This window comes from Mustela putorius, unplaced genomic scaffold (genome assembly GCF_011764305.1).
Source record: "Mustela putorius furo isolate JIRA1106 unplaced genomic scaffold, ASM1176430v1.1 tig00000407_pilon_pilon_pilon, whole genome shotgun sequence".
In the NCBI taxonomy this organism is placed as follows: domain Eukaryota; kingdom Metazoa; phylum Chordata; class Mammalia; order Carnivora; family Mustelidae; genus Mustela; species Mustela putorius.
The window spans coordinates 17,064,762-17,084,752 of NW_025421373.1; the positions used below are offsets into that span (position 1 = coordinate 17,064,762).

The following is a 19,991-nucleotide window of genomic DNA, read 5'->3' on the forward strand; positions in this document are numbered from 1 at the left end:
CCCATGTGCAAACCTATGCACGACAGGTTGAATGTCAAGGAAGAACAAGGAGCCTAAAATAATGAGATCTAGTTTTAAGTACATCATTAATCACTCAGTCCTTGAGGAAACATAAACCGGAGAGCAGTTTTGGCCATCAAGTCAAAGGTGACATAATATATCAAAGGGGTAGCTGGGTTTCGGATCTGATGCTAAGGAATATGGCCTGGGCTAGAATAGGCAGGACAGTTCAAGGCATGGTAATGGACAGCACTTCCCAAGGAAACTATGTACAGTAAGGAGACAAGACCTTGAAGCTAGACCTTGAGAACCAAAAACATTAAAGCGGTAATGAGAGAAGAGAAGGGTCAGAGAAGTCAAAAAAGACTGTCAAGTGACAGTAAGCGTTCAAATAAAGTCTGAAGAGAGCTTACTAGATTAAGAAACAAGGAATTAAATGACATTTACAAGATTTATTGTTTGTTTGTTTGTTTGGTTGGTTGGTTGTGTTTTTAATTTTGTTTTTGTTTTTCTTCCAGGGTTCTGCTCAAATGGAAAGCCAGATAATATAGGGCTTAGGAGAATGATAAGCAAGGGAGAGAGACTAAATATAAATTCCTCTTTTTAAAAGTATCCAAGATAACTCAGAGTTAAAGATTTGTTTGTTTGTTTGTTCATTTTTAAAGATTTTATTTATTTATGTATTTGTCAGAGAGAGAAAGAGAGAGAACAAGCAGGCAGAGTGGCAGGCAGAGGCAGAGAAAGAAGCAGGCTCCCTGCTGAGCAAGGAGCCCAATGTAGAACTCGATCCCAGGACCCTGGGGTCATGACCTGAGCCAAAGGCAGTGGCTCACCAACTGAGCCACCCAAGCATCCCAGTTTGTTTCATTTTGTGTTATTTAAAGTGTTTTGAGCATGTTTCTCATAGAGAAAGAATTTAATTCTCCTAAGTTAGAGAGGATAAATGATGAAATACACTTTTGAATTATCCATTATTGTCAGGAAATTCTGATTTTGAAGACTAGAACATCACTTACCTCATTTTTCCAAGAACTCAAAATTAAACAGTTAATTTTTAAACAGTTAAGTTTCAGCACTTTCCTTCATTCTTTAGTATCTCTGTTTTGTTTCATTCTGTTTGGGATTTTGGCTCCTTAGATTATTTCTAAGCTTCACAGTGCCAATAAGTAATGGGGAATTATTAAATAATCCTTTTTGGACACAATGATTCCATTAGGTGGAGCATCCTGCTATCAGACCTCAAGAAACCAGATGGAATGATCTCAGAGGTACAACAGGACTGTCGTTTTAGGGAAATCTCTCAGACATCTGCCACATAAAACCTCATACGTTGTTTCTTGCCTTTCTCAGCTGTCCTTTTTTTTTTTTTTAAGGATTTTATTTATTTATTTGACAGAGAGAGAGGGAACACAAGCAGGGGAAGTGAGAGAGGGAGAAGCAGACTTCCCGCAGAGCAAGGAGCTGGATGTGGGGCTGGATCCCTAGACCCCGGCATCATGACCTGAGCCTAAGGCAGACTCTTATCACCAGAGCCACGCAAGCACTCAGCCTTTTTTTTTTTTTCCAGTAGATTCAAAGTCTAATAATAACTTTCTTAAATTTTCCCAAGGAATAGTAATCCATTATCATTCTAATGAACTCCAATTTATAAGCTATCTATTATATAATATTTATATGGTTGTAGACTGCAACCTAACAGCAAACATTGACCTTTTGGCATAATAGCTATATCCTTCTTCAACAATATCTGTAGCTAAAGTTTTACAGCTTCTTTCTATTTCCATACACATCCCAATGCCTTCACTATGAGTACAGCTCTTCCTTGCTATTTTCATTTGAATAGTCTGTTCATTCTGGTACGTAAGCACTAGCATTTAAAAGGATACCAAAAAGAAGAAGAAAGAAAGGAAATTAAAAGTATTTTTAGAAAATAGAATTGTTTTCATTAGTTCTTATGTTTTCTGAAGTATTAAACTTAAGTAGAGCCAAAAAAAAAGGGGGGGGGCTTTGTATTTTATTCCTGTCTTAGTTGCCTGCCTGGATAAGAACATTTTATTTCTCGAGATTTACCCTTAACTCTTTATTGTCAAATATTTAGCTTTTTATAAAGAGAAATAAGTATTTGGAATAATGAGGCTTTTACACATAGAATTCAATCCAACATGGTGAACTGAAGTGAACTTTCAGAAAAATGGCGTCAATTCTTGCCTAATGGGGTACCATTTTCCACTCAAGACCATCACCTAAATAACTAGATTCTTATACCAGAAAAAGAATATTTAAATTCTAACACTACCTTTTTTAATCAAGTCAGAGAAAAAGACTGAGTCAACTGGGTCAGGATATGACTAAATTCCTCTGGGATAAGTGGTTAAGATCCTGGGCTTTGAGCCAGCTCCCTGGGTTCAAATCCAAGCTTCTCTACTTAGATGCTGTCTGACCACCTAACCACTCCATCATCTGGTTTTCTAGACTGTAATATGACACAGGTAATAGCTGTTGTAGGGTTGCTCAAGGGATTCAGTACTATAATAGAAATAAAGACACTTAAAACAGTGTCTGGCACATAGTTAGAATTTAGCAGGTAATCCTGCATTTTGGCTCTGTAGAATAAATCACTGACTGTTGCTTGTCCCATGCACAACCAGTCAAAACATTTCAACAATAATTCTTTCCCCACTAAATTAATGTAAAACTGTGATGAAAAATGCTTAAAATTCTTGATTTACTGTGGACATTTAGTCAACATAGTAGCATGCTTTCAAAGAAAACCATGGGCAGTATTTCTAAGTACACAGATAGCATATTTTGTGAGCTTCATTCAAACCCAGATAAAGCAGAACTACTTCATGTCCAGTTATTGTAAATAAAAGAATTCGAGGCTGTGGGCGTGATGACCTTGTTTAAATACTTGATAAGAGAAATAAAAAATGTAAAACCACAAAAACATATATATTTTAAAAATCACAGTTAGTGAAGTTATGTTTCTAGGAAGGAATTTTATTTTCATACATCACTAGCTTCTAAATATTACCTTACATAGTTATAGTTCCTAGTCATTAAATGTTTACAGCAATGTGCTTGTGGTATCTGTCGCACTGATTTAAGAATACATTTTGGTCATTACTATCTCTTGCTGTTTGCCTGCAGTGAGGTCTCACATAATTAGGGCTGAATACACTGCACTTTTAAAATTAAACCAAGCCTCTGGGAAAGAATCATGGAAATAGATGGTTAAAGGACACCCAGGCAATTAACAAGCATGATAAAGTTAAAAATTGAAGATAGGAAAGTAGGTTAAGAGCTTTTCTGTCTTTCCAACATGATGTGTTGATACAGAAGGAATATACATTAGATCTATTTTTCATAGAAAAGAAACATAGAGGCAGTCCACATTTAGTCAAGTAAATCCCTTTGCTATTTTCCAATGGATTTTTCTACCTTTTAAACACACAATTCCGAAATAATTCTTGACTGACTTTAAAAACTCAACTGAAAATACTTTATGCTTTCTAAATCACAACAGTGTAACAACAGACTAATAAAGACTTAAAGTTTAAATATGTAAGATAATTTTACCCCAGTGATTACCTTTTTTTAAAAAACAAACCAAAAAAATACATGGAAAAATATTGACTACTGTGATGGTTTGCAACAAAACTCTCAGAAATAGATAATTATAAAATTTAGCTGATGAGTAAATACAGAATCAATGTATGATTTTCTTTAGTGGCATATCATTTTTGTACGACTTCCCTATTAGCGTTCTTTCCCTCCGTTGAGGTTAAATTCTTATGTGCCTGCCTTCTTTACTAGATAAAAATCCCCTGAAGGACAGTTACTGGTAGTTTCATTCTTTCCTACATCGAAAGCCCCTAGTGTTCCCTGAGAACATACTCAGCACTCAGTAAATATTTATTGAATGAGTGAATTTGTGAGTATGATCCAATATCTTTCAAATAAACCACTATTTTTTATTTGTACTTATACATTAATCACTTAAGAGGATAACAAAAAGAAACTAAAAAGGGAATTTACTATTTGTTAAATATTGGCTAGGTGTCAAGCCCCTTTCATATATTATCTTATCATCAAAACATCCCAAAGGAGATGGATAACACTCTCTCCAATTTTACAGACTAACTCCAAAGGGATTGAACATCTCCTCAAATCAAGTTAAAAGAGTTAAGGTTCTGATTTTTGTGAGATCGTGTCTGGGTCATTTCCCCCATCATAAAGTTGCATTATCTTGCCTTGCCCTAGCATATTCAGGGTTCTGCTCCAAATCTAAATCAGATCTGTGAGTAAAACAGAAAGATAAATAGTAGTATTACACTTTCTTTTCATCATATCCTGATCTTTCTTTTTGAAAAATTAAGATCTCTTCTCTTTTTTTTTTCTTACTTTTTATTATAAAGTAAACAGATACAGAAACCAGTGATTTATTATAAATCAAACATCCTTGAAACCACCATTCTGGACAAGAACTAGAATTGTATCACCACCACCCCTAGGAAGCCCTGCCAGGTGCAGCATCCCAATCACAGCCCCCAGGGAACCCTCTGAAATAACAGTTCTGCTTTCACAGTAGTTGTTTCCTTGAACTTCTGCATAGTTTGATCTGCCTCAAACCTCCACTTTCAGACTGTCTCTTAATATACAAATTTCCCTCCATCCCATCCTTTTCCTTACTACTTATCCACTGAAGATCCTGGGTGGCAGGCCCATTGATTCTCCAACACTGGATTTTGCTGATTACGTGCTCAAGGTACAAGTAGTTCAACATGTTTTTCCGCCCTCCGTATTTCCTCAAGTTTGGCATCTGGGCCCAGAGGCCAGATGAAACTCAGATTCCATTCCCTTGGCAAAACTATAGCTGTGTGTGTTCTTTAATCAAGAAAATGCAACATCTGGCTCTGTGCTTTCTTGTCATTAGTGACCATGGATGTTGAACGTCTAGATGCATTAATTGAATGGTGGTGGTAAAAGGCTGATTTTCTAATAATACCATTACCTTTTCATGTACTAACTTTACAGTTTTATAAAGACACTCTTTTCCTCCTCTACTATTTGGCTACACATTGGTTCAGATAATATAGGCAAAGCAGGGTAAATACTTGATTCGTTTCTTTCATTTATCCAAGTTTCAAGGTAAGGAATTGAGTATTATGAGTTAACCATTTTTTGTATCATTCTGAACTCAAACCTGAACATCCTCTGAGTTTGACTTTGTTGAAATTTTCATCCTTTTTGAAACGAATCTTGGCTTCTTCAAGTTGGCTCCTGGTTCTTTTTTATATTACCCTGGTAGTCTTTCATAATTTCCTTACTATCTGGTATGTCCAGCTCTTCCAAGCCCTTAATAGGTACTTCCAGCCCCAGATCTGAGATCAGCCATTCTTCCTCCTGAAATTGCCTCAGACTCCTTGCTCTTGGATTGTGCAAATCCCATTCTCCAGCATATACCTGTTGGTTATGTGGGAAGTCTGCCTGTTCTCTGATATATCAGATAAGCTTGATTCTTACTATTTCCTTCCTTCAACCTTCATGGAGGTTCAGAAAACACAGGGCTTGCAGTGGGTACAGGTTTGTTCCAAACTATTTATCTTTTAGGTTTTGCTATAAAACTATTTGGTTTTGTTATAAATGTTTTGTTATAAATGTTGTCCAGGTGTTTTGGTTTTGCGGTCTTTCTGCCATATATCTACATGATATATGATAGATATATAATAGATGTATAATATCTGTTACAGATATATAACAAATAAATATATAATATCTATCTGCGATATTTCTATGTGTAAAAACTAAGCTATCACAGTCTTCTAAAATTCAAGTTTCCTTCCCTTTTAAAAATTATGTTGACTTCAATTTTCTTATATCAAGATCTATGATATCCTTTCCACTGACAAGACACAAGGATCAATTTAATAGTGCTTATTCAGAAAAATTCTGTTTTTTTTAAGATTGGTGAAAACAATAAAAGAACCTACTTACCACAGAGTCGAAGTTCAAAATACTGACTCAATATTTTATTAATTATACCTTCTTTCAAAACACTGACTCAATATTTTATTAATTATATCTATAGAGACAGTGTTAACTTCCAATCCCCATACAACAGGGCTTGAAATGTGCCCTGTTATACCAAGGCAACATAATTTGGCAAAAGAAAAAAAAAAAACCCATGATACATACAAAAAAGTAATGTTACCCTTTCTTAATCTCATTGCCAAAAGAGATATATTTTCAGCTTTATTTTGATGAACATAGGATTGATTTCAAAGGCAGTGACATTTAAATAGCATTTCCGGGGCTGTGAAACAAGAGTCATCCCAAGATATCCACAACATGCATTCCCAAATTTTTTAAAAACTACATAAAAACAAGCATTACAGTAAATTGAATTAACACAAGTATGCAGGCATATTATTTTAAATAGCATCAAACTTTATTTCTCAATACATGTTTCTGTGTATTAGGTTAGGCTATCAGCATAAATTAAAATACTCCCTTTTTTTTTTGTAGGAAATATAGGGAAAAAGACCATCTGGTTGCTGAAAACCATGTATGAAAACCAAGACTGAGCATGGTATTGCTAAATTTCTTCATTCACTCATGTTTACTGAGTGCATACTTCATGCCATGTATGGAGCTAGGCTTGGGAATACAGTGCTTTACATGGGGGTTATAGCTAAGCCCTTAAGTGAGGCTTAATTATAGGTAAGGAAAGATCAAAATCAAATTAGATAATCAAAACATTTCATATAACATAACAAATTGTGAAAAGTTCTATGAAGTAAAAACAGGGCAGAGATATAGGGAATAACTGCTAAGCAGGGTTTTGGACAAGGTTGAAATTATACTCAGGTTTATACTTGTTTATATCTTTCTACCACTATGAAAAATATTATAGAGATCCTCCTTGTATCCATGAACATGTCATATTTTTTCTGCAAGATAATTTATTAGCTTATACATTTTCAAGAACTTTTCCTAAGGTCAAACAGACCTTCAAAAAGATTTTAACACTTTACACAGTCTTTAGAGTACTATGTTGGAAAGCTATACCTCATGGCAACATTAATAAGTAATTGCTTAATATTTTTCTAGGAACTCTGATTTCAGTTGTTTTTACCTTTTATAAACTTAAACTTATTTGGATTTAATTTTACTGCAAACTGATGAAAATGGATTTTATTTAACTATTTTAGTTGATTAATACTACTTGTTATATAACTTATCTTTTATATAGTGATTTGAATTTTTTTCGAATTTTTTAAAATTTCATTTCTTTTTTTTTTTTTAAAGATTTTATTTATTTATCAGAGAGAGAGAGGGGGAGAGAGCGAGCACAGGCAGACAGAATGGCAGGCAGAGGCAGAGGGAGAAGCAGGCTCCCTGCTGAGCAAGGAGCCCGATGTGGGACTCGATCCCAGGACGCTGGGATCATGACCTGAGCTGAAGGCAGCTGCTTAACCAACTGAGCCACCTAGGCGTCCCAAATTTTTTTAAATTTCAAATGTGGGTATAGAGTTTATATTTTTGGCTTTTGTAGTCAGTGATTCTTTCCTTATTATAAATCCTCAATCACGGTTGTTAATAGGAAAGTTGCTGACATATTTTAACATATTTATCTTATAATCAGTCATCCTACTAAAACTTGCAGTTAATTTGATCATTTATCAGTTGGTTTAATCAGCTTTTTAAAGCAGGTAAACATCATCTGCAAAAAATAATTAAGTGTCTTCTCATTCCAAATAGGTTTCTAGCTATAACTTTGTCCCTTATTGCGTTGTCAAGAACTATTCAATCCCTGCTGATCAAATATCTAGCCCTAGAAGTAACTTCTTGGTTGACAGGGAATTCTCTCCATCTCAAGACAAGTCTTTCTAGCTACAGTTCTAATTCTTAAATGGCTTCTCCAAACAAGACTCTGTCTCCAGGTGTCTTCTACCCATTGTTTTAGTATCACATTTCTGTGTGAAAATGTTAAACAGTTTAGTAAGTCTTAACCTGGAATCCAAAACTATATGTGCTTGCAGGGAACCACAAACCTATTGAAATCACAGACAAAATTTTGTGAATATATGCACTTTTCTAGGACAGAGGAGCCCCAGTTTCATTTAATTCATAAAGTGTGCTATGAGCCTGACAGCCTAAGAGTTACTAAGTGGATAGGCATGAAAGATTAGTATAATCAATAATTACAGGTAATAGAATACTTGGGTTATTTATATTATTCAATACATGTACAATCATAACTAGGTGGTGTTAGCATATATCTCTGCTGTTTTTATACCAAAAAAAAAAAAAAAAAATCTGAATCCCAGATAATATATCCATCTCTAATCTTCAACCTAATTTACATGATTATTCAAAACAAATAAACAATTTATTGCTCAGAACAAAGAACCTCTTTAAAAATAATTATTTAAATAATGAAAAACTCTTCTACAGAAAAAATAAGGAATACTATTTTCTCTATCAGTACCACTAATATAACATTCAGTATTCGTTTTTTTCAGCCTCTGCTCACATCTCTCAAAAAACAAAGATTGTATATATTTTTTTATGATTTTATTTATTTATTTGAAAGAGAGATCACAAGCAGGCAGAGCAGCAGGCAGAAAGAGAGGGGGAAGCAGGCTCCTCGCCAAGCAGATAGCCCAATACGGGGCTTGATCCTAGGACCCTGAGATCCTGACCTGAGCTGAAGGCAGAGACTTAACCCACTGAGTCACCCAGGCACTCCACAAAGTAGTGTATAATTTTTAATATGGTATATTCTCTTTAAAAAACAAGGCTAACACATTCTGCAAGGGTAATAAGTGACATCTGCTATAAAATTATGTTAAAAAAAGATTAAAAAACAATTCTTCTAAATTTGCAGTCTTTCTTAAATTGTATTTCTAAATAACCATTTTTCACAGGCTATTAAATTTGACAATAAAAAAATGAAAGAATTTAGCAAGTTATGAATCATCTTATTTGGCTCATATATAACATTTAACTGGTTTGAAATAAGATCCCAAATTGTTTAACTATGCCACTTTCTGATGAAAATAAAGATTAACAGGAAGGAATATATGCAACTCAATGCCATCAGAATTTTCCCTAAAAGCTATTCTTAATGTTCAATACTGTAGCATTCTATACCAACTCAGAAGATGATAAAAGTATATCCGGAAGATGTTGCAGATAGAGGATGCATTAGAAGTTTTCCAATAGCATACACAAAAACTGCCAATGTACATCAGGGCTTCCGCTGCCCAGACTTCTAAGATAAAGAAACAACAGCCTAACACTTACATGGCCCTGCCTTCACAGACCCATTTGCTTTAAAGAATTCTAAAGGTTGTTAAGTATGCACAAAGAGTTTTCTCAAATAGTTCACACTCCTTAATTGTTTCCATTTTAATTTCATAATAGCTAACACACAGCATTAAGTGCAGAGCATTAATTTCTAAGCACTATGTATCCAGATACTATAAAAATATTTATAATATGAACATAAAATATGTATCACTCCAATAACCTGATAAGATACATATATTATTTTCCTCATTTTTTAATTGAGGAAACTAAAGCCCAGAATTTTGTAGACTGTTACATTATCATTTAACTTACAGTAGCTTTCCCACTTTTTTCTTTCCTTTTTTTTTTTTAAGATTTTATTTATTTATTTGGCAGACAGAGATCACAAGTAGGCAGAGAGGCAGGCAGAGAGAGAGAGGGAGAAGCAAGCTCCCTGCTGAGCAGAGAGCCCGATGCAGGGCTCGATCCCATCATGACCTGAGCCCAAGGCAGAGGCTTCAACCCACTGAGCCACCCAGGTGCCCTGCTTTCCCACTGCTTGATATGTAAATTTCTCTTTGAAAAGTTTTAGTATTTTTTTCTGACTTAATTGTGTCCTGAAGCTTCTGTGCGGTTATGCTTGGTGGGGTCTTTTCCATTCATGATGGTGAGCGCTCTGTGAGCTTCTCAGAAAAGACAGTTCATTTCCTGCTATCTGGAAAATTTTGTTTAAAATGTCTCTGTTAATTCCATATGTCCATTTTCACACTTTGTTCCATTCTGAAACTCTTTTTATAGATTTTGACCTTATAAATTATCCTTTATTTTGCTTATATTTTCTATTCTTTTTTTTTTTTTTGCCCTAATTCTGAGAGGTTTCCTAAACTCTGTGTGTCAACTTATAACACGTGAGTGCCTTTTTTTTTTTTTTTTTTTTTTTTTTTACTTCCTGGATACTCTTTTCATAGCGTATTCTTACTGTATACATAAAGTATCTTCTGAAGATATAATTCACAGATAATTTTTTAAATAAAGTTGTAATTTCCCTTAAGCCCAAACACCTCTCTGTTCTCTGGACTTTCTTTTGCTCTTTGATTTAGTCTCTCTCTTACGATGGAGACTTTTCTCAAAAGACTCATAATCTTTTGCTTACAGATCATATTAGACGATAGAACAACAAAATGTAATTACATTCTCTATGTACATAAGTAAGGCTTTTTGCAAAGTCATTAGATAATGAAAAAGAATTTGTAGGCTTTGAAATGTCTCCCATTGGATATATTTTTCTCTAGTTTCCTGCTTGGGGAGAACTGACCTGGCTCCAAGCATTCTAAATGTCCAGACTGAGAGTTCTGTATTCACTACAAAGACCCTTATTTAATCCTCCTGGTTTCAGCCTGGCTTTTTTGGAAACTGTTTTTTAATAAGTACCTCACATCCTAAACACTTCTGGGGTTCAATGTTGAAGGACTATGGAAGTAAAATATAATTTCTCTATAAGCCCTCTATTTAACAAAATGTTTTTGAGATCTCTTGTTCCTCTGTTTTCTCCTCTTCTATTCATTTCCATATCTGTGTGTCTTCTCAAAGAGTTTTGGAATGATTACAAGCAGGAAGAATAAATAATTAGGTTTAACCCATAATGTTTCCCTGCAGGTTCAAATTATTTAAACTAGTAGCCTTGTTTCCTTTCAGGTAAAAGTTGGAGCGAGAGAATGAAGATTCAGAAGAGCTGAATTCCTGGCCCAGTTCTTAACGATCTATCTATGTCACCATGTTCATGTTGCTTAACCTCCCTGCAGTTTCATTTAGTCACCTGTACTGGGCAGAGATGTAATAGCTGTGACACGTCCTTGCAGGTGACAGTGTGGGGAGAAGATGCTAGGCATTGCTATAGAGCAAGAAAGAGCTACCTGGATTTACTAACGCTAAGATTAAGTGTGTGCACTTCCTGGTTGCTGACTAATTCTTCATCCGTTTATTCAATAATATTTGTTAAAAGTCTGTTATGTTGACCCAGTAATTTCAATTCTAAGAGAAAGGAAAATAAATCTCTGCACAAGAAATTATTCTAGAAGGTCCATATCAGCAGTATTTAATAACCAAAAAGTAGAAGCAGTAGAGATGTGTATCAACTGATGAATGGATAAATATGGTATATCCACACAACAGAATAACTGTCAGCAAAAAAAGAAATAAAGTACTGAACCACGCTACAAAACATGCATGAAACTTGAAAATATGATAAGTGAAAGAAGTCAATAACAAACGACTACGTGCATTCCATTGAAAAGAAATGTTCAGAAAAAAAAAAATCTCTAGAGGCAGAAAGCAGATCAGTGGTTGCTTAGAGCTATGGGAAGGGAAGGAGAAAGGAAACAGAAATGAGAGCTAATGGATATTTGTGAGTTCCTACCTGGATTAAAATTTTCTAAAATTGATTTGGGTAATGGTTGTACAACTCTCTGTGAATATATCCCAAAAAAAAAAAAAAAAGAAAGAAAGAAAGAAAAGTCAATCATACACTTTAAATGAGAATTGTATCTTAATTATTCCTTAAAAATGCTGGGGTTTTTTAAGATTTTACTTATTTATTTGACACAGCGAGAGAGGGAACACAAGCAGGGGGAGTGGGAGAGGAAGAAGCAGGCTTCCCACTGAGTAGAGAAGGGGGCTCCATCCCAGGACCCCAGGATCATGACCTGAGCCAAAGGCAGTCGCTTAACAACTAAGCCACCCAGGTGCCCCTCAAAAAAGCTGTTTAAAAAATAACGCATCTGAGAACGTTTAAGCAGGGAAAAATCTCTTATGTGTACTTTTATGCTATTAGGAATATAAAATTGAATAATACTGAAGACATCATGGAACTTAAATTCTAGCTAAGGGACATATATATGATTATAAAGTCCAATGAAATGAGACTCAGAAAATTAAATATGGGTAAAGGTTGAGGGTGATCATAATGATCAAAATGAAAGCCAAATGACAAGGAGAAACTGTGATGGAGAATGACAAAAAGTGAAAAGAGAATCTTAGGCAGTGAGGTTAAATGTCTCCTCAAAATCTCTGGGACAGGAGAGAACTCAGTTTACTGCAAGAGCTAAAAATTTACCCAAGGGGCTAGAAAACAGTGAGGGAGTAAGTTGTGGATGATAAGGTTACATAGATAAATTGAAATTGTGCAAGACTGTGTAGCTCATCTCATAGCTCAAACATACTTTAAAAGTAATAGGAAGACTCCAAAGGGTTTTAAGCAGCATGATATTATTTGCAATAAATGATATTTGCTTTTTAAGATCACTCTTCCCACTCTATGATGACTAGAATACAGTTTTGACTTTCTGTCCTAAACCTGCTTATGCACATCTCAACGGAAATATCAACCACGCCGGTAAACCTACATCGCTCATAATTTTTAAAAAGTGTCTCAACTGGTGGCAGATTTAAATTGGTAAAGTCGACATGGATAGACTCTGTAAAATGTTCAGTCAGTAATTCCATTCCCTGAACTATGCCTTTTTATAATGAAGAGGAACACTCAAGGATGTTTACAGCAGCACTATTTAACATGAATGTTAAAATTTGTAAGTAGTTGCTAATTCTATATGTGTGTAATTAGCCTTACTAATTCAGCATTATACCTAATGTCTTGAAAATAAAAAACAGGTCTATGTTAATAATATGGCCCAACTGTAAACCCGGGACACATATAATTCTGCTATTTTACTTTAACTGAGTTGTCAGTTATTAGGTAAAATGGTTCAAGTATATTATGGACAACTTAACTAATAAACTTGAAAAGGATCATCCCACTAATTTTTGTTATTCGGATTTGGGTGAAATGTGTCAGATAAACCCTCAACTCAAAAATAATCAATGTCACCTGAATGGATCAATGGGTTAAGCATCTGCCTTCGGCACCAGTCATGATCTCAGAGTCCTGGGATTGAGTCCCCTGTCAGGCTCCCTGCTCAGCAAGGAGTCTCTCTCTCCCTTTGCCTCTCCCACTGCTCATGCTCTCTCTCTCTCAAATAAAATCTTTAAAAAAAAAAAACAACAATGTCAATATATATGCTTATGCGCACATAATTGTTTATAGATGTCCCTTGAATAGTTTCTATCCCCATGTACAACACACACACACAACACAGAGAATTAATAGAACCAGGACAGTTTATTTTGCAAAAACAAAGATAATTCCAGGATGCACCAGGAAGCATCACCATAGTCCCTTGATTTTTTTTATTTTTTTCAGGAAAAATAATGGTAAGTTGTACATCAAGATGACTTCACAAAGAAAATGATTTGTAGAAGAAACGTACTTAGTGCAAGTGAAAATAGTTTTTTTCCTAGTGTATGCAGATTTTTTTCTTCATTACCACCACCTCTGCTGCTAAAATATATAGTGTCAGCTTAATTCGTAGTTGGTTACTTCTTTATAGAAAATGATAAAATGAAAATTTGTCACAGACCCAGAAAACACTCAGTACTCTTCATGGAGAGCTTTGGTCTACCACAATTTGTATTGTAATTACAAGAAACTATATTTGAAAGTCCTCACCCTTAACCCAATTTTTGTCTGTAAGTCATGAAGTAAATTATCTTCTAAATAAAAGAATTACACTTAGAATGGCAAACTGTTTGCATGAGCAACATATCAGATATACTTTGCTTGCCTCTTATTCTGGGACGTAGGTTCATTAAGTGGAATAATGCAGAATTACAAATACTACTTAAATTGCTTTTTTTGGTGTTGGTGTTGTTTCGGTGTGTGCTTTTTGACCAAGTAGATATAGTGTAATTAGATTTTGTTAAATGAACTCTTAATAATAAGTAATAAATTGTTCAAAAGCATTTAAAATTCTTGCATTACTCATCAACATTCAAGTTCATAAATGTAAGTCCACATAATTCAATATGAATTGCTGAAAACAAACCTGTCCAAAGATTCTCAATTAATACCAAGTCCCTAAAAGTAGGTTTAAAGGGAAAGTTGCTCAGAAAAGAATGAAAAACTTCTCTTAACATTTTAGTAGTATAATATCACTGTCATATCTATCAAATGCAATGAAATAGTGAAACATTAAATAAAATTTAGCTTTGTATCTTGCATACTAAGAAAAAGTAATGGAAGGAATTCATACTTGCAAATCTTTCAAATAATTTCACTTTAATTGGGCCTAGAGCCACTAAGAAAAACTTAATTGAATTTATAAGATATAACAAGGTGCACCTGACAGAGAAAATAAATCCTTAAGGTTAATTTTGGCTGCGTTGATATGCAAAGCAAATAAGAGGAGCATTGCTGGGAGAGTGCAGACTGCATTCAGCATAAAGATAGCATAACAGTAGGCTAATTAGTCCTTAAACCCAGAAGGTTGAATTGTTTTTTCCTGAGAAGATCCTGGAAACAAAGGTTTCTCTCTGACTTACTGGGTAATATGGGTGAAGCCTCCCTCCACTAATGAACACATCGGTGACCTCTGACATCACCACTGTTGTGGCTACAACACAGGCAGAGAAGCAAGGCCAGGAAGGGCAACAACTTCGGGAAGTGACAACCATCTCTAGAGTCCTTGTGTCCTTAGGACACAATAAGCTTTCCCTACAGTTATACGCACTAATTGATGAGAAGCAAAAAAAAATAATAAGTCAAGATATAAAATCTCCTCCCTTGCCAGAGGCAAGATGTTGGCTGACAATATATATGAAATGGGAGCATTAACTATAAAAGAGCTCTTATATAACTGTGATCCAGAAAAATAATGTCAGAATCCCTGAAATGGCAAATAGTCTGGTGATAAATTCTTTCAAGGTAAATTACTCATATAATACAAACCATCTGCAAACATACTCTGCTCTTCCAAACCATCTGAATGATTGTGTTGGAACCATGGATTGGCTCTGAAAGCACAAGGCTACGCCAGTGTCAACTTTTTATTAAATAAATAAAAGGTGAAATTTTAGCTAATAAATGCATAACCATTGTTCATGGTCTTAAAAAAAATCACATTTAAACTCCTAATTAGATACTTGTTTCTGTGTATGTTGTGCATATGAAAACTCAGCAAGACTGAGACCACATCCACATTACACAAAGATCAGGGTAATTTTACTTTTTAAGTAACTGTATTTTCCCTAGTTTGGAGGATCATATACCATGATATAAACAAAAACTTAAGATTTTCTTTACTGAACTCCCTAGTTCCCATCCAATTATTTGCAAAAAAACAAAACAAACCCAAATCTTATGAGACTATAAAATCAAAGGCTACGTTCCTTCAGGAGGCTCTGAGGAAAGAATCCACTCCTTGCCTTTTCCAGCTTTCAGACTCTGAATGCCTTCCTTCGCTCCTGGGACATCACTGTGATCTCTGCTTCCATCATCACATTTCCCTTTCTGCCACCCAGTTATTTCTAACAGTACTGGGAGTATTTGATAGTTGACTCTTCTGTAGTCCCTGAAGGTTTCTAACATCATCCTCTCCTGAGAAAGAAGGGAAATACAGAGCCTCTGCCCTACTTAAACCGGAGGTAGGAGAAAACCACCTGCCAGACACAGCAGGCGCTCTCTTGGGCCTGCAGATGAGAGAAGCACCTAGCTAGCTCTGCGGGAGTCTCAGTGTGAGCACCAGTCGGGCCACCAGAGGGAAGTGGAAAGGGACTTGTCCTGGAAGTCATCCTGGAAAGGGGATCATCAGCACAGTGTTAAAGTCCTGACACGCCCTGGTGTAGCGGGCTCACAATGCATGCAGCAGTATGGGGCTGACCGAAGAGCAGAAGGAGTAAACTTCCTTGGCCATGCAAAAGCTTATGAGAGTATCAGTTAAAAAAAAAAAAAAAAATCTTTATTTCCCATGTCTCCCCATCCTTCCATGGAAATTTATTCTTGAGTGTCTCAAGAATTCTCAGTGACTAAATTATTACTGAACGTAAGTGTGGCATTGTATGAATCATAGCAAAACTCTGCCCTTAAAGTGTCTTTTTCAGGAAGGAGCCTGAGGTGAACAGATCATAATCATAACATTTCTATTATGTTAGAGATTATTCCCATATTGCTTCTCCTTTAGGAAAAAAAGTACTGTTAGAATTTTGGCTCTCTTATTTCTGCTTTTGCCATTACATTATCCTGGCATGTTAAAGGTTTTGAGAAATCTTCTACTGGTATTGAGAGCACATAAGAATATTGATGAAATAATAAGATTTAAATGCCTTAACACATGCTAATAAGTATGTACATAATTACTTCCTTAGTTTTTTGTTTTAGAAAACTGTATATATTGTAATTACGAGTTTTAAAATCTATCTTTTTTCACATATGTTCCAGTTAAAAACCTAAACCTAGTCATTGTTTACTTTATGTCTATCATTTCCTTTTTCCAGTGATGCAAGAGAAAATCAAATATCACAAACTACTCCACACTGCAGTTTATGTTTAGGGTATTACCTCACTTTTTAATCATTTCTCATTTCTTTGAAATGTATGATAAAAATAAACCATCATCTAATTTCAATTTATTTATTTAGTAACTTTTTCTTGTTTTTAAAACAGATATTTTGTCTCAGATGACTCACTTGAGAAAATGTGGAGAATCTTTGATTTTATGAATTTCATTCATTCAAAAGATACCAGTGCATCATTCCAATTCCTGAAAGTTGGCCCAATGTTTTTATCAGTAGGTGGGGAAAGTTTAATCTTTTAATATATGCCACCATGTTGAAAAGAGTAATCTCTTTTCACATTATTCAAGAAATAAAAGTATTATAAGTAATCAAGAGTGGTCACTTAATTGAGGTACAATTAAACAAAGTGTAGTATTTTATTTGCATGTGAATAGTAAACCACATAGATTTCTGCAAACACCACGCTTACTTTTGTTATTAAGACTAAAGGCTGCTTCCATGTAAACTTTTTTCATGATAAAAAGGTAATAGGTTGCAACATATTTCCATTGAGGATTGAGGGAGAGACAATATTCTACATCTGACGTTAACCTTTAAAATTCTAAAGAACATGACAATCTAATACAGCTTAAAGCAAGGTCATTTTTTAGTTTGCTTCTATAAGTATCTTGCTGATGAAGGAAATAGGCTTGATTATTTAGTAGATCCTCTTAATGTAAACATTCTGTCAGTCCAGCTCTTAATTTGACATAGGCTATGTCAGATAGTCCTTAGCTTTGACAAGCCTTCCTGTGGACTTTGTTGCATGTTTTTGCAAATAGGAACCTTAAAATGATACAATTCCTAAATTCCATTCACTCTATGCCTTAATAATAGAGGCTACTGATTTCTGAGACAATATATAAATTTCAAAGAAGGTGAAGACAAGTCACTCCAAGGCTCTGTGCTGCAGGAGTTGGGTTTTCCACAGCCGACGTCATTCAGAACTGTGGACAGCTCCTACTAAGGCACCGAGTTGATGGCAATTTCCCTTAAACATAGCTCAAGGCAGTGCTGCTTTCTGTGGCTCTATTTGCTCGCTATTTACTAGACGTCTATTAAAACTGCCTAGTTCGCACAACTACTCCTTCCACGGATTCCTTTTCGAAAGAGTTCGGTTAAATAATAAATAAATAACAAACGCCACCCTGAGTTTTCGCCTTTTCAATGGAAAGCCCAACCTTCCCCGGGAGCTGCAGGGTGTGCGCACGCTACTAAGAGGATCTACTTCACGACCTTCATTCGATAATCTCTAAACACGCTTCTAACAGGAAGAATACTTGGGCGACAAATAAGGCGGGGAGACGACTTCATTTTAATGCTCGGAAGCAGTTTCGCTGACCGCGGACAGCTCTCTGCCCTTGTCCCCCGAGCCGGGAAACGGGGGAAGAGATGTCTGAAACGGACTCGGAGTCAAGGTCAAGAGAGGGTGTCTCTCGGTTTCGGGAAGGGGGCTCTGGAAACGCCCCCTGCCTCTGCTTCGGGACCTCGAAGCTTCCTGCCGCGCCGCTGCCCAGCCTGGCAGCGCCCGCTCCACTGACACCTCAAGTCAGGGACTCTCCAAGCGCAAACTGCCCTTCCTCCGCCTGCCAGCCGCTGTTCTGAAGAAACGCGCTGAGGATGCCCAGTGCCTCTAAGCAGATGAAAAACAGATTAACGTTCCCCAGGGGCGAGAGCGGCTGGAACGGCGGCGAGGACCTGTGAGTCACTGTCTCCGCTGGCCCCATCCTCTCCTCCACCTCACGAGCGCCTGTTTCCCCTTCTGAGGGACCCACTTCTGGGGGAGCAGCGCGAGGAAGGGAGCCACCCCAAAGGCGACTTTCTGGCCGCTTCCTTACGCTCTCCTCTCCGAAGTAAAAGTTTTTCTGGCACAACTTAGCATCCTCCCATCTGGGGGGGTCACCGTGGACTTCTTCCCCGATGTGTCCCCAAAGTTCACGAGGCAAAGGAGGCGAGCGAGCCTCCCCGGGATTCCCGGGCAACAGGAGCTCCTCATCCCACCCCCCTCGGCGGAAACTCGTTGAAGAGTCGAGCCCGATCCTCCCGGGAGGAAGCCGCCGGCAGCGCCACCCCCTGCCCGCCCGCCCGCCCGCCCGGCAGCCCCTCCCTCCGAGTCCCCGGGCGCCCCCTCCCAGGCGCGGGGAAGCGTGTTGGAGGGCGCGCCCGGAAGGGAGGGTGGGGCGGCGACCGGGAGTCCTCACCTGAAATCGCTGTAAGGGTGGATAATCCAGAAGCCTGCAGTTTTAACCCTTTCCTGCTCCTTCTCCACCGCCTTCTGGCTCCCAAACATGCGGAGGGAGAATTTGTTGACCCCGGGCTGCAGCATGGAGGTGAACTGCCTCTGCATGAAGCCGTACTGCCGCCGGGGGCCCTCGGCGTCCTCGAAGCCCCCGGCCGGCTCCTCGCCGCCGCCGCCGCCGCCGTCCACCTTGAAGCACACCGAGTTGCCGTGCTCCTTCGCGCCGGCCCCGCCGCCCCCCGGAGGGGTGCCCAGGCGCTTCTCGGCCGCGGCCGACCCGGCGCCCGTCGCGGGCGCCTTGGCGGGGAAGACGCTGTTGCCATCGTCCCGGCTGTTGGACGAGGAGTTGGGCTTGCCGCCTCCTTCCATGCCCGGGGGACGCGGCCGGCGACGGCGCGGGCTCCAGACTCTCCGGCCGCCCGGCGCCGGGGGCACGAAGCTGAGCTGGCAGGGGCCCGAGCTGGCTGCCGGCGAGCCCGGCTGCCCGTCGCGGCGGCGGCGGCGGCGGCGGCGGCTTCTGCTTCCCGCCCGCGCCGCTGCTCCCTGCGCGCCTCGCTCCCGCCGCCGCCGCTGCCCTCAGTGGCTGCGCTCCGGGCTCCGCCGCGGCTGGTGCTGAGGCTGAGGCTGCCCGAGCGAGGCGAGGCTTCGCTCAGCCCTCGCGCGCCAGCGCCTCCCCTCGGCTGCCCTCTGCTGGCCGGAAAGGGTCTCTCCCCGCCCGCACAGCGCGCACTCTCCCTCCACTCTTGCTCCACTTCTGCCCAGCGTGACATTGAACTCGGGAGCCCTCCGAGACATTTATCTGTACTTGTTGTTAGAGGCTCGGTGCATGTTTGCACGGGAGAGGAGAGAGAGAAGCAGAGACGCAAAGAGACAGAGAAAGACTCAGCTAGCAGATGTCTGTGCGGGCAAAAGAAATAAACACCCTGAGCCTCACTGAGATATTGTCACATTGTCTGAACGCCTGTTAGAACGATGTTAGATAGGAAAAGGGAGAGAGGCTGTCTCTGCATGC

At 38.2% G+C, this 19,991-nt stretch overlaps 1 protein-coding gene across 1 annotated transcript in view; it reads right to left on the bottom strand.

Annotated features, from left to right (window-relative positions):
• Positions 1-19,477, bottom strand: part of HCN1 (hyperpolarization activated cyclic nucleotide gated potassium channel 1) — a 392,857-nt gene extending 373,380 nt beyond the window's left edge. The window contains exon 1 of the mRNA XM_004737910.3: positions 18,942-19,477. Coding sequence (XP_004737967.2) covers positions 18,942-19,348 — 407 coding nt within the window. The 5' untranslated portion in view covers positions 19,349-19,477. The remainder of the gene's footprint in view (positions 1-18,941) is intronic.
• Between the last annotated feature and the right edge of the window lie 514 nt (positions 19,478-19,991).